This window comes from Callorhinus ursinus, unplaced genomic scaffold (assembly GCF_003265705.2).
Source record: "Callorhinus ursinus isolate GAN/ISIS: 27379988/994484 unplaced genomic scaffold, GSC_fseal_2.0 scaffold11, whole genome shotgun sequence".
Lineage (NCBI taxonomy): Eukaryota > Metazoa > Chordata > Mammalia > Carnivora > Otariidae > Callorhinus > Callorhinus ursinus.
Window position 1 is genome coordinate 58686009 of NW_027397073.1, and position 15478 is coordinate 58701486.

Genomic DNA, 15478 nt, shown 5'->3' on the forward strand with positions numbered 1-15478 from the left:
CTCTTTCTCTACCTAGGACATTTTATTTGAAGTGTCCAATTCTTAAAAAGAAAACATTTTGATAATTGCAGAGTAACAACAAACCAAACACATATTTTAATTGTTTACTTGTGCAGTTTTCTGGGTAGGCACTATGGGGGAGAAAAATCAGATACATATAAATAGAGAGAGGAGGTCTTTGCTAAGAATTTCACTTGAAGTTATCACTCACTATGTTTTACTCATATTGTCATAAAAATTAGAAAATGGGAATTTTTGAGGTGCCTAGGTGTCTCAGTCGGTTAAGCACCTGACTCTTGATTTTGGTTTAAGCATCTGACTTTTTTTTTTTTTTAAAGATTTTATTTATTTATTTGACAGAGAGAGAGAGAGAGAGCTCAAGTAGGCAGAGTGGCAGGCTTCCTGCTTGGGAAGCCCGATGTGGGGCTCGATCCCAGGCCCCAGGATCATGACCTGAGCCGAAGGCAGACGCTTAACCGACTGAGCCACCCAGGCACCCCTAAGCATCTGACTCTTGATTTCGGTTCAGGTTGTGATCTCAGGGTTCTGGGATCGAGCCCCACGTCAGGCTCCACACTCAGCACCAGGTCTGCTTGTCCCTCTCCCTCTGCTCCTCCCCTCCCCCAAGTAAATAAATAAGTAAATAAATAAAATCTTAAAAAAAAGAAAATGAGAATTATTTTCTAACTTTTCTGCCTCAAAATGAAGATTATATAAAAATAAGCTTTATCTTCTTACTTTCATGCTTAGAGTTACTGATTTTATTTTGTCAGTGCTGGATAATTTACAGACTTATTATAATGGAAGGTTTTCACATAAGATAAGGAATGCCAAAGCCCGGATGTAAACACTATTGATTATAAAGTGCTGTTCAGATGAGATGACACTTGAGTATTTACATCAACCATTACAGTCTCTCGGCCTTAATCTGTGGCTTGTTTCAAATAATTGGCCTAAAGTTTTAAGTGTCAAACTACAGGAAGCTATCTTGTGCTTTTATGAGCAGTCACTGGCACTGAATCTACATCACTTAAATGCAGATTGGACTAAGGACTTAAAAACTTATAAAATGTTTGAAAAACAGTCTTTTTGTGTATCAGTGTTTCTCTCTGCCAGTAAGAAAAGCAGAACAGTTTGATTTTAGAAACCCAGGTTTCACTTTTTGTTGGTTGTTCCAGCTGTGTTCCAGATTACGGAAACATAGAACAATTTGAATTTAAAAATAGAAATTAGATGGGGATTATTTAATGGATAAGATTTTTCAAAGAGTGTGTTTAGATAGTAAACCCACCTTTTGCATTTATCATACAATGTTTGCTTATAAAAAAATAATTACCCACAACTTTTTGGACACATTTATAAATACTGAGTTGTGTTTTACGTTGTCAGTCTTGTGACTTTTTAGAAAAGGCAGTTGGCCGCTCATGTGGAGCAAGATTTATGCTTGGATTGTAGTTGAATTTTTGCCTGAATTCTTACCTACCTAAATTTAAATTAAAAAAAAAATTGTCCCCTGAATCAGTTGGCATGTTTTGAAACCTAAAATATTCTGTGATTGCTCTTTTTTTTTTTCTTAGTTTTGAGTTTTCCCATCATCAGTTAGCTTTTGGTTGAATTCACCCTCACAGTGTAGTCTTTCATATTGTTTTCTTTTATAGAGGAATTGTATGCACCTTGAGCAGATAAATACTTCATAACTAGAGGTTTGTTATTGTCAGATTGGCTCTCTTTAGATCTCCCCCTAGGAGTTGGTGCCATGGTGAAAAAAGCTGTGTTTGATTATTTTCTTGAAATTCTCTTTCTCTTCGGAATTTTGATGTTTTTAGGAATTAAATCAAAGGTGGATGAGCTGAAAGCAGCCTATGACAGAGAGGAGTCTCCAAATTTGGAAGAATATGAGCCTAACACCGTAGCCAGTTTGTTGAAGCAGTATTTGCGAGACCTTCCGGAGAATCTGCTTACCAAAGAGCTGATGCCTCGCTTTGAGGAGGCTTGTGGGAGGAGCACAGAGAGCGAGAAGGTGCAGGAATTCCAGCGCCTGCTCAAAGAACTGCCAGAATGTAACTATCTTCTGATTTCTTGGCTGATCGTGCACATGGACCATGTTATCGCGAAGGAACTGGAAACAAAAATGAATATACAGAACATTTCTATAGTGCTCAGCCCAACCGTTCAGGTACATGGCCTTCTCTGCACACATGCCCTCTGATGCTGACCCTGAGGAGTGTCGGAGACATTTTCTGTTGCTGAGTCGCATACAAAGCAATTAACCAGCAAATGTAGACAATAGATTAGCCTGAATATTGGTCTTTTTCTTTCAGAATATGGACAGTGTCATCATATGACCAGCATGTAGCTTTGTAATTTGAGTGTTGTACAGTCTTTGCTGTGGGTTTCTAAACCAGTTTCTGATGACAGTGATCCGTCATGAATAGAGGAGGAGCCCATGGTACACACAGTTACAGAGTTCATCTATAGAATTTTAAAGATTTCATTTATTTTTTCAAATAGCATTATTGCTTCATTATATCATGTCCACATATCAGACTCAGGCACAAAGGGGCCTAACATCATTTGGTTTGGTCAGAGATTTAACCTGGTGATTTCATTCATGAAGATAGATCCTAGGGAAGGGCGTTAGAGAAATTTAATCTGAGGAGGCATTTAGAGAACTGGGTAGTGTGTTAATTGGTGTCTCTTTACAACATAAATAGTTGGCCTTCATTTATTGCTGCTCACTTGGTGCTGGCACAGAGCATATATTTTCCTTCCCTTAGAATTATTGATATTTTATTGAGGCCAGACACCAAAGACAAAAAAATGAAGTAATGTTTGTATTTTTATTTTAAGCTCTCTTTTTGGCCAATATACTAGGTTTTTGTCAGCCATTGTTATAATGCACTGGTGTAAGAGTGTCTTTTCTTACACTTTCATTGTTCATTGATTGTGTTTTGGAAGTAAAATGTTTCTCAGATTTCAGTTTGATCATTCAGACTAGTCAGGATTTCAGAATTTGGTAAATATGACATTGTTACTTGATATTACTATAACAGGACAGTAATTTCATAGAAGGTTCAAGTGTATTGTAAGTTTTAGGTAGAGAGTAATTAATGTCCCGATCTCCTAGCATATGAACATCATATTTAAACACTGGCTGTGCAGATATGCCCAGAAGGCGTTCGTTTCTGGAGTGAGGGTTCTTGTACTCAGCCCAGCTTGACAACTGCAAGTGCTCGTACTTCCTTCATATTCCTCAGTGGATCCACTTGTGTGTTTTAAAAGGTCTCAGAATAACTTGAGAATAAAGAATATAAGATTTTTTAAATCAGTAGTATTATATTGCTAAAAAAGAAGAAATTGATGGTCAGCGACTTTTACATCCTTTTTCCTGTCCTTTTTTCTCCCCAGTTCCTTATGGTGCTTGAATACATGACTGAACTCCTACTACTTTTCCATTCTTTTCTTTCAATTGGCCACTAATTAGCAAGCATGTCTGCTCACTACTGAGGAAAACCGTCGTTCCCATGTCTAGGATTAAAGGATATACTATGCAACAGACACAAATTAAATGAAATGATAATTTGAATAGGTTTTTTTTTTTTGCAAATCTTTTTATTTATTTTTTCTTAGATTAGCAATCGTGTCCTATATGTGTTTTTCACACATGTGCAAGAGCTCTTTGGAAATGTGATACTAAAGCAAGTGACAAAACCTCTTCGATGGTCTAACATGGCCACTATGCCCACACTGCCAGAGACCCAGGAGAACATCAAGGAGGAGATCAGAAGACAGGTGTGTGTGCTCAGCCTCACGCTTCAGCCCTGAAGAGCCTACCTTTGCTCTGACCCTTTTGGATGATTATGATGATTGACAGTGATGATTAGGAGGAGGAGTTCTTGTTCACTGTGTGTCTGGAATTATGTTAGACACATTATTCATGGCACACCAAAGGCAGAAATTTCTCTCTGGCACTGTTTCATGCCAATGAAGTCATAATATTGTAGAAAGAACACAAGTTTTGAAATCAAAAGACCTGGCTTTAAGTTCTTCCTAGGCTTCTAATTAGCTGACTCATTTTTAGGCAAATTGCTAAAACTCTGTAAACCTTGGTGATCCCATTTTAAAATGGGTCATTTCATGGTTTGATGTGAAGATTATTACCATAGATGAGATAATGCTGCCAGGCACGTTGTCAGGAGTCCAAAAATGTTAGCTTATCTGAACAAAGTTGCTGTTACCAGCCATATTTTACTGCTAAAAAGAAATTTGGGGAAATTAAATAACTGACTCTGTGCCACATGGTTACTGAACTATAGAACCGGGATTTGACCCCAAATCCTGTGCTTTTCCATTGTGCTACTTTGATAGAAGAAATAGTTCATTTGGTTGTTTGTGTGTTTAGCAAAACTGATTAAGAAATTCAAGACTGAGAAATCTACTTATATTTGATGATTATTACGTCTTTTATTTGCATACATGTTATCAAATTCCTGTTTGGTTTTCTTTCCTTTATCTACTCTGAGCTCCCATTATTAATTGTTGATGTGTTGTGGGAAGGGATATGAACAAACTGTTACTGAACCAATGTAAATTAATGATGAGAACCCAGTGCCCATGCAAAAAAGGATTTTTCAATCATATGCTTGAAAAAATAATTCATGCCATTATTTCATTCCCTTAATGATAATTGAAAGATAGTTGGTTGTACATCTTTAGAAATGCATGTAGTTTTATTTTAAAATGATAAGACATGGGACACCACTCAGTGTGGTATTTTGTTTTCTAGGAGTTTCTTTTGAATTGTTTACATCGAGATCTGCAGGCTGGGATAAAGGATTTATCTAAAGAAGAAAGATTATGGGAAGTACAAAGAATTTTGACAGCCCTCAAAAGGAAACTGAGAGAAGCTAAAAGACAAGTGAGTAAATTTGTTATTTTGGTATATCATGTTTATAATGGAATATAAACCGAATGCATTGGAATTTTTTTATGTACTATTTTAAGTTAAGTTTTTTTTTTTAGATTTTATTTATTTATTTGACAGAGACACAGCGAGAGAGGGAACACAAGCAGGGGGAGTGGAAGAGGGAGAAGCAGGCTTCCTGCCTAGCAGGGAGCCCGATATGGGGCTCAATCCTAGGACACTGGGACCATGACCCGAGCCGAAGGCAGATACCTAATGACTGAGCCACCCAGGTGCCCCTAAGTTAGTTTCTTTTATAAACACAATATATACATGTTTTCTGAAGTGAAGTTCCCTGGTGGATATTTATTTGCTTGAATGTTCCCTTTAATGATTGTCGATCCTTCAGTTTGGTATCAGGGAAATGTTTAATTTAGAAAGTTTTTTACTTTTTTATTTTAAAGATTTTATTTATTTATTTGAGAGAGAGAGAGAGAGAGAGAGAGAGAAACAGCATGAGGGGGAGAGGGTCAGAGGGAGAAGCAGGCTCCCCGCTGAGCCAGGACTCCGGGATCATGACCTGAGCTGAAGGCAGTCGCTTAACCAACTGAGCCACCCAGGTGCCTGGGGTTTTTTTACTTTTTAAATTAATTAATTAATTGATATTTTGTGTTGTATTGTAATCAATACTTTCATAATCTACTTGATACACATCTGACCAGTAAGAACCTTTTAAGTGGCTCCAGTGTTCTGACACGCACTCATCATTTTTTGAGGTTTCCTTTCTTTCTGGCACGACAGAATGTTCCAGGTTCATCTTGTATTTTTTCTACCCCCAGCCCTGAAGTTGGACGTTTCTCCAAGGAGCCTTGGTTCCTTTCAGTATTGAAATCAAGATCTGGGTACTCAGGTGTGCTCACTACTACTATAGTAGCAGGGTCCCAGGCCCTCAGTGAACATGGGTGGAAAATAAACACACAGAGAATATTAAAGTTATGAAAGACAAAGAGTGACGAACTATTCCAAATTAAAAAACACTACACAGACACAACTAAGTACAATAAATGGCCCTTGTGTTGGATCCTGGACAATTTGAAGAAGCGTTATGAAAGACACTTGGGATAACTGATGAAACATGCTGGACTAGAAAATTGGGCCAGTCTTAAAATGTTCTGATTTTGATAATTGTACCACGGTTAATATGAGCATGTCTGTTCTTTAAAAAATCTACATTAAAATATTTAGGTACGGGGGCACCTGAGTGGCTCAGTCGGGTAAGTGTCTGACTCTTGATTTCAGCTCAAGGTTATGACGATCTCAGGGTTGTGAGATCGAGTCCCCTGTCAGGCTCTGCGCTGGGTGTGGAACCTGCTTAAGATTCTCTTTTGCCCTCCCTCTCTCTCTGCCCCTCCCCCCCGCTTGCACTCTTTCAAAAAAAAGTAACAAAGTTAAAATGTTAAAGTGCATGTTTGAAGAGAAGATGCACAAACAATAAAGGGGCAAAATGTAAACTTTTGAATCTGTTGAGCATAATGGGGAATCACTGTACTATACTTGTAATTTAAGTAAACTCTCTGCCCAGCGTGGGGCTTGAACTCATGACTTTGAGATCAAGAGTGGCATGCTCTACTGACCGAGCCGGCCAGGTGCCCCTTAAATGATACCAAAATAACAAAAATAAAAAGCTTAAGAAGCATCTTACAGACTAAAGGTCTGCCTAAAACGTAGACTATCTCTGCAGGTATTGACTCAGTTCACTGAGATGACCTAGCTCTGGCCTTGTTAATGTTTGAACCATGATAATTTAGTAGATAAATGTGCAAGTCATGGTTTTATCAATGAAAAGGGACATTTTCTTAATTCAAGAATAAAACCAGAACAACCTATATTAACTTTCTTAAAGCTTTACGCCCAACGTAGGGCTTAAACTTACAACCTGGAGATCAGAGAGAGGCATGCTCTACCAACCGAACCAGCCAGGTGCCCCTATAGTAACATCTTCAGTGGCATCAAAGAAGGGGCGCCTAAGTGGTGTGGTCAGTTAAGCATCTGACTTTTGGCTTTGGTTTCGGCTCAGATCCTGATCTCAGGGTTATGAGATCTAGCCCTGCGTCAGGCTCTGAGCTCAGCCAGAGTCTGCTTAAGACTCTCACTCTCCCTCTGCCCCTCCTTCCCAGTCTTTCTAAAATAAATAAATCTTTAATGGCATCAAAGAAATATATATATATGTATATATATATGGGCACCTACATTTTGCTATAGGCAAAGGCAGTTTTGGGGGGTTAGTAACTGAAAGTAGTTTTATACAGCTGCTAAATTTCATCCTAATATGGAATCTCTCCAGAAAGTTGGTTTTTTAAAAAATTAAACATGATTTTACTGAAAGATGTTTTGTCATTTCCTGCTTGGTTGTACTTGTAAACAGAAGCAGTTGGATAGTGAGACATTTCAGAGATGGCTGGGGAATTTGAGGCCTTTGAGTCAGCTCTTTGGAAACAAAGAAGTACTGAAGATTAGGAGGAATTTTATTCGCCTAATAATAGGAAGACTAGCATGTGACTCCTGCTACGTTTGAGTTAGACTTTTGATCTCTTCTGGCTTAGTGTGTGTTGCTTGGCTTTGGCACTCTTGAGTTGCTCAGCCACACCAAGGCTAAGATCTCAGACGTCAGTGCCAGGCCCCGAATATTACTTCCAAGGAACATTAGTTAGCATTTATTAGCCTGGGAGAGTGTGATCGTTGGGGTGTGCTAACAGACAAAGACAGCCCATGTGTTTATGTTGCTTTGAGGTTAGAGATTTGCATTTATGTGGAGGTTAGCTTCGTCAGAAAGGAAACATTCATGGGGTTTTTACACATGCACTCCAGGACTGGCAGACTAGCAAAAGCCTTTGTGTATTTTTCTTCATTCTTTTCTCCTGCTTACCAGATTAGCTATCTTTTGCTTCCTATGCCTCTTGTCATTATTGTTCCCTTCATGCTTCAGCCTGGAATCAGCGACTGACCGACCAGCCCTCATGGTTGTAAATGTTAACCATATGGCATTACCCACCAGACTTTAAATGAAGGGTCTCTGACCTATGAGAGGGATAACGTATGTTTAGTTTTCATTACTCTTACTTTGCTTCTCTCTTGGATAAAGGAGTTGTGACAGAGCAGAGTCGTTATAGAAAGGGATAGATTTCCTTTACCAGTTTTCTTTATGCTATCTTCTTATACCTGCTCATTCATTCATAAATTTTCAAAAGGTTCTGTCAAGTTGACTTCAACTTTGAGGAATAAATTACTTTTATTTTTTTTATCTCCCCCCCCATGCCCATCCAGGAATAAATTATTTTTAAAGATAGAAGTAATATGATTCATTATAGAAAAACCACAAGATCATGTCAATAGATGCAGAAAAGCATTTAGCAGAATTCAACACTTATTCATGATAAAAGCTCTCAGCAAACGTCATTCTCAGCCTGATATAGGGTGTCTATGAAAAAAATCTATGATTAATATTGTACATAATGGTGAAAGTCTGAATGCTTTCTCCTAAGATTGGGTATACAAGGCAAGGATTTCTGCTTTCACCACTCTGTTCAACATTTTACTGGAGGTTCATTCTAGCTAGTACAATAAAGCAAGGGAAACAGGTATACGGATTGGAAAGAAGAAAGTCTTTATACATAGGCTACATGACTGTCTACATATAAAATCCTTAGGAATCTATAAAAAAATTAACAAGTGAATTTAGCAAGGTCGTGGGATACAAGATTAGATACACAGAAGTCTGTTGTATATCTTGATATTAGCAATGAGCAGTTGGATACTGGACCTAAAAAGAAAAATAAAGACCTAAATAAATGGAGTGATATATCAATATTTTTAAGATGTTAGGTATTCTCAAATTGATCTGTGGAGTCAATCCCAATCAAAATCTCAACAGGTGTTTTTTGTGGAAATTAACAAACTCTTCTAAAACTTACATGGAGGGCGCCCGGGTGGCTCAGTTGGTTAAGCGACTGCCTTCGGCTCAGATCATGATCCTGGAGTTCCGGGATCGAGTCCCACATCGGGCTCCCTGCTCAGCAGGGAGTCTGCCTCTCCCTCTGACCCTCTCCCATCTCATGCTCTCTATCTCATTCTCTCTCTCAAATAAATAAATAAAAACTTAAAAAAAAATTAAAAAAAACTTATATGGAAATACAAATGATCTAAACGACTGTGGAAAAAAACCAACATTGGAGGATTCATACTATCTGATTTTAAGACTTACTATTCAGCTACAGTAACCAAGACAGTAGATATTTTATAAAAGTAGACATATAGAATAGGAAGTCCAGAAGTAGACCCACACCATATATGGACAGTTAATTTTCAACAAAGGTGATAAGACAATTCAGTAGGGAAGGATTTTCTTTTTAATAGTGCTGGAACAACTGGATATCTATATGCCAAAAAAGAAAAACCAAAACAAAACCTTGACTCTTTCCACAAGGCGTATACAAAAATTAACTCAAAATGAATCATATGTTAAGACCTAAAAAAAAAAACTTCGAGAAGAAAACGTAGAAGATCTTACTGACTTTGGCTTAGGCAGCGATTTCTTAAATAGGACACAATACCCATGAACTGTAAAAGAAAAATTTGTTAGGGTGCCTGGGTGGCTAAGTCAGTTAAGGGTCCTGGGATCGAGCCCTGTGTCAGGCTCCCTCCTCATGGTCATGCACTTGCTCTCTCTCTCTGTCTCTCTCTCTTGCAAAAATAAAATCTTAAAAAAAAAGATTTGTTAGAGATTACATTTTATCAGCGTGCTAAAACATGTTCTTCAAAAGACACTGTTAAGAAAATGAATATACAAATCAGAGGCTGTGACAAGATATTTTGCAGAACACATACCTCATAAAGGACTCGAATATTTAAAAAACTTATAACTTAAGAAGACAATTCAAGGTTTTTTTTTTTTTTAGACTTCATTTTTTTTGAAGCAGATTTAGGTTCATGGCAAAATTGAGAGGAAGGTACATATATATATATTCTACTCTCCCACCAGAGTATGGTACATTTGTTACAATAATAATTCAGTTTTAAAAAGGTAAAAAAGTTGAACAGGCACTTTACCAAAATCATGTACAGAAGGCAAATAAGCACATGTAAAGATGCTCAACATCATTAGTCATTAAAAAGATACAAATTGAAATCACAATGAGATACCACTACACACCACCGAGAATGACTAAAATTAAAAATACCAGGTGTTGGGGCACATGGGCGGCTCCATCAGTTAAGCATCTGACTCTTGATTTTGGCTCAGGTCATGATCTTGGGGTCATGAGATAGAGCCCCGTATCGGGCTCCGTGCTGGGTGTCTAGCCTGCTTGGAATCCTCTCTCACTCCCTCTGCCCCTCTCCCTGCTCTCTCTCTCTCTCTCCCTGTCTAAAAAAAGTAAATAAAAATAAAAATCCCAGGTGTTGACAAGAACATGGGGCAACTGGAACTCTCATTGTTGCTCTTGGTAATGCAAAATGGTATAGTAATTTTGGAAAACAGTTTGGCAGTTTCTTATAAAGTTAAACATACGGTTACCATATGACCAAGCAATCCCACTTTTAGGTATTTAAAAGAAGAAAGCACATACCCACACAAAACATATCCGTGTGAAATGTTCATAACAGTTCTAGTTATAATAGCTCAAAATTAGGAAGGACCCAAATGTCCATCAGCTGGTGAATGGATAAACAAATTGGTGTATCATGGCACATTACTCAGCAAACTACTAATACAGACAACAAAATAGATGAATAGTAAAAGCATTATGTTCTGTGAAAGAAGCCACATAAAAAAGATTTCTTATGGATTGATTCAATTTATGTGAATCTCAAGGAAAGGCAAAACTATAGCAGTGGAAAATAGGTCACTGGTTGCCAGGTGCCAGCAGATGGTGAGAGGCACTTTGTGTGGTGATGGAAGTGTTTATATCATGATTGTGGTGGTGGTTACTTGACTGTATTCATTTATCAAAATTAATCGTATACTTAAAACTGACACCCTCCAAAAAAAAAAAAAGTGTCACAGAAAGTAATTTTATATGGATGGGTTCCAGAAATCGTGAGCCACATTAACCAGAATTGCACATTTTTCGTGGTGCAGCCACAAACTAAGATCCACATGTTATTTTCCAAGCCCAGTTAACAAATTCTCCTCTATCCAGATAGTTCATCTGGCTGTTACTGTTACCTTTTCAACTCTAGGAAATGAGAAGGAAACTTCTACATGGTGATGGTGTGAAATTGTTGGATATGTGTTACATTTGGGCTGACCAGTTTTTCATTTGTCTTACTTGACAGGAGTGCGAAACCAAGATTGCACAAGAGATTGCCAGTCTTTCAAAAGAGGATGTTTCCAAAGAAGAAATGAATGAAAATGAAGAAGTTATAAATATTCTCCTTGCTCAGGTAAGCTTAACTTTTTTTCTCTATTTTGCAAGATCCTTTTTAAAAAATAAAAATTGTACATATTTGAAGTATGCAGCATGATTTGATAGACCTATATATACATAGTGAAGTGATTACTACAGTGAAGCTAATTAACATTGTCTTCTCATATAGTTACCTTTTTCTTCTGTGATGGGAGCACCTGAAATCCATTCCTTTAGTGTATTTCCAGTATTCAATACAGTATTATTAACTATAGTCATAGATAGTCTAGATCTCTGGACTTACTCATCCTTTGTAATTGCAACTTTGTACCTTTTGACCAACATCTCCCCATTTTCCCCATCCCCCAGCCTCTGGTAACCACTGTTCTGCTCTCTACTTCCATGAGTTCTACTTTTTTTTTCAAAGATTCCACCTAGAAGTGAGATCATACAATGTCTGTCTTCCTCTGGCTTATTTCACTTAGCACAGTGTCCTCCAGGTTTATCCATGTTAATCAGAAATGGCAGGATTTCCTTCTTTCTCATGGCTGAATAATACTCCTGTGTATATGTCTATACACACCCCACATCTTCTTTATCAACTTGTGCATTGACCATTGGGTTGTTTTCATATTTTGACTATTGTAAATAATGCTGCAGTGAACATGGCAGTGCAGGTTATCTCTTCAGTATCCTTTCCATTTCCTTTGGGTATAAACCCAGAGGTGGAATTGATGGATCATATGGTAGTTCTGTTTTTTGAGGAACCTCCATTCTGTTTTCCATAATGGCTGCATTCAGTTTACATTCCCACCAACTGTGTATAAGAGTTCCATTTTCTCTGCATCCTTGCCAACAGTTGTTACCTTTTTTTTTAATAATAGCCATCCTAATAGTTGTGAGGTAATATCTCATTATGGTTTTGATTTGCATTTTCCTGATAATAAGTGATGTTGAGCATCATTTGAGATATCTACTGGTCATTTGTAGGTCTTCTGTTTAGAAATGCCTCTTCAGGTCCTTTGCCCATTTTTGAATTGGGTTGGTTGTGTTCTACCTGTTGAATTGGTTGCATTATTTATAAATTTTGGATATTCACCCCTTATCTCACACATGGTTTGCAGATATTTTCTTCCATTCCATAGGGTGTCTCTGCACTCTGTTGATGTTTTCCTTTGCTCTGCAGAAGCTTTTTAGTTTTATGCCATCCCATTTGTCTATTTTTTGCTTTAGTTGCCTGCTTTCTGGGTCATATCTAAAAATTCATTGTCTAGACCAGTGTCAATGGACCTTTTCCTTATGTTTTTTTCTAATAGTTACATGGTTTAGGTTTTATATTTAAATCTTTTTTAATTATGTTAATCACCATACATTACATCATTAGTTTTTGATGTAGTGTTCCATGATTCATTATTTGCGTATAACACCCAGTGCTCCATGCAGAACGTGCCCTCTTTAATACCCATCACCAGGCTAACCCATCCCCCCACCCCCGTCCCCTCTAGAACCCTCAGTTTGTTTTTCAGAGTCCATTGTCTCTCATGGTTCGTCTCCCCCTCCGATTTCCCCCCCTTCATTCCTCCCCTCCTGCTATCTTTTTTTTTTTTTTAACATATAATGTATTATTTGTTTCAGAGGTACAGATCTGTGATTCAACAGTCTTGCACAATTCACAGTGCTCACCATAGCACATACCTTCCCCAATGTGTCACCCAGCCACCCCATCTCTCCCACCCCCCACCACTCCAGCAACCCTCACTTTGTTTCCGGAGATTAAGAACTCATATCAGTGAGGTCATATGATACATGTCTTTCTCTGATTGACTTATTTCAAAAGCTCAGCATACCACTCTCCAGTTTTATCCACGTCATTGCAAATGGCAAGATTTTATTCCTTTTGATGGCTGCATAATATTCCATCGTATATACACACCACATCTACTTTATCCATTCATTGGGTTGATGGACATCTTGGCTCTTTCCACAGTTTGGCTATTGTGGACATTGCTGCTATAAACATTGGGGTGCACGTACCCCTTCGGATCCCTATATTTGTATCTTTGGGGTAAATACCCAGTAGTGCAATTGTTGGGTCGTAGGGTAGCTCTATTTTCAACTTTTTGAGGAACCTCCATACTGTTTTCCAGAGTGGCTGCACGAGCTTGCATTCCCACCAACAGTGTAGGAGGGTTCCCCTTTCTCTGCATGCCTGCCAACATCTCTTGTTTCCTGACTTGTTAATTTTAGCCATTCTGACTGGTGTGAGGTGGTATCTCCTGGAGGTTTTGATTTGGATTTCCCTGATGCCAAGCAATGTTGAGCACTTTGTCGTGTGTCTGTTGGCCATTTGGATGTCTTCTTTGGAAAAATGTCTGTTCATGTCTTCTGCCCATTTCTTGATTGGATCATTTGTTCTTTGGGTGTTGAGTTTAACAAGTTCTTTATAGATTTTGGATACTAACCCTTTATCTGATATGTCATTTGCAAATATTTTCTCCCATTCTGTCAGTTGTCTTTTGGTTTTGTTGACTGTTTCTTTTGCTGTGCAAAAGCTTTTTATCTTGATGAGGTCCCAGTAGTTCATTTTTGCCCTTGCTTCCCTTGCCTTTGGCGATGTTTCTAGGAAGAAGCTGCTGCGGGTGGGCGCCTGGGTGGCTCAGTTGGTTAAGCGACTGCCTTCGGCTCAGGTCGTGATCCTGGAGTCCCGGGATCGAGTCCCACATCGGGCTCCCTGCTCAGCGGGGAGTCTGCTTCTCTCTCTGACCCTCTTCCCTCTGGTGCGCTCTCTCTCTCAAAAAAAAAAAAAAATCTTAAAAAAGAAAAGTTGCTGCGGGTGAGGTCAAAGAGGTTGCTGCCTGTGTTCTCCTTTAGGATTTTGATGGACTCCTGTCTCACATTTAGGTCTTTCAACCATTTGGAGTCTATTTTTGTGTGTGGTGTAAGGAAATGGTCCAGTTTCATTCTTCTGCATGTGGCTATCCAATTTTCCCAACACCATTTGTTGAAGAGACTGTCTTTTTTCCACTGGACATTCTTTCCTGCTTTGTCGAAGATGAGTTGACTATAGAGTTGAGCCCATTTCTGGGCTCTCTATTCTGTTCCATTGATCTATGTGTTTTTGTGCCAGTACCAAACTGTCTTGATGATTACAGCTTTGTAATAGACCTTGAAGTCTGGAATTGTGATGCCGCCAGCTTTGCTTTTCTTTTTCAACATTCCTCTGGCTATTCGGGGTCTTTTCTGGTTCCATACAAATTTTAGGATTACTTCCATTTCTTTGAAAAAAGTGGATGGTATTTTGATGGGGATCGCATTGAATGTGTAGATTCCTCTAGGTAGTACTGACATCATCACAATATTTGTTCTTCCAGTCGATGAGCATGGAACGTTTTTCCATTCCTGTGTGTCTCCTCAATTTCTTTCATGAGTATTTTATAGTTTTCTGAGTAAGATTCTTTCCATCTTTGGTTAGATTTATTTCTAGGTATCTTATGGTTTTGGGTGCAATTGTAAATGGGATCGACTCCTTAATTTCTCTTTCTTCTGTCTCGTTGGTGTATAGAGATGCAACTGATTTCTCTGTATGAATTTTATATCCTGCCACGTTACTGAATTCCTGTATGAGGTCTAGCAGTTTTGGGGTGGAGTTGTTTGGGTCTTCCACATAAAGTATCATATCATCTGCAAAGAGTGAGAGTTTGATTTCTTCTTTGCCGATTTGGATGCCTTTTATTTCCTTTTGTTGTCTGATTGCTGTGGCTAGGACTTCTAATACTATGTTGAATAGCAGTGGTGATAGTGGACATCCCTCCCGTGTTCCTGACCTTAGGGGGAAAGCTCTCAGTTTTTGCCCAGTGAGAATGATATTCGCTGTAGGTTTTTCATAGATGGCCTTTATGATATTGAGGTATGTACCCTCTATCCCTATACTCTAAAGAGTTTTGATCAAGAAAGGATGCTGTACTTTGTCAGATGCTTTTTCTGCATCTATTGAGAGGATCATATGGTTCTTGTTCTTTCTTTTATTAACATAGTGTATCACGTTGATTGTTTTGCGGATGTTGAACCAACCTTGCTGCCCAGGAATAAATCCCACTTGGTCGTGGTGAATAATCCTTTTAATGTACTCTTCGACCCTATTGGCTAGGATTTTGGTGAGAATTTTTGATGA

At 38.4% G+C, this 15478-nt stretch overlaps 1 protein-coding gene across 1 annotated transcript in view; it reads left to right on the top strand.

Moving 5' to 3' along the window:
- Nucleotides 1-15478, top strand: part of RALBP1 (ralA binding protein 1) — a 63791-nt gene that overhangs the window by 36899 nt on the left and 11414 nt on the right. Inside the window, exons 4-7 of the mRNA XM_025886449.2 lie at nucleotides 1827-2176; nucleotides 3631-3792; nucleotides 4787-4918; nucleotides 11237-11344. Coding sequence (XP_025742234.1) covers nucleotides 1827-2176; nucleotides 3631-3792; nucleotides 4787-4918; nucleotides 11237-11344 — 752 coding nt within the window. The remainder of the gene's footprint in view (nucleotides 1-1826; nucleotides 2177-3630; nucleotides 3793-4786; nucleotides 4919-11236; nucleotides 11345-15478) is intronic.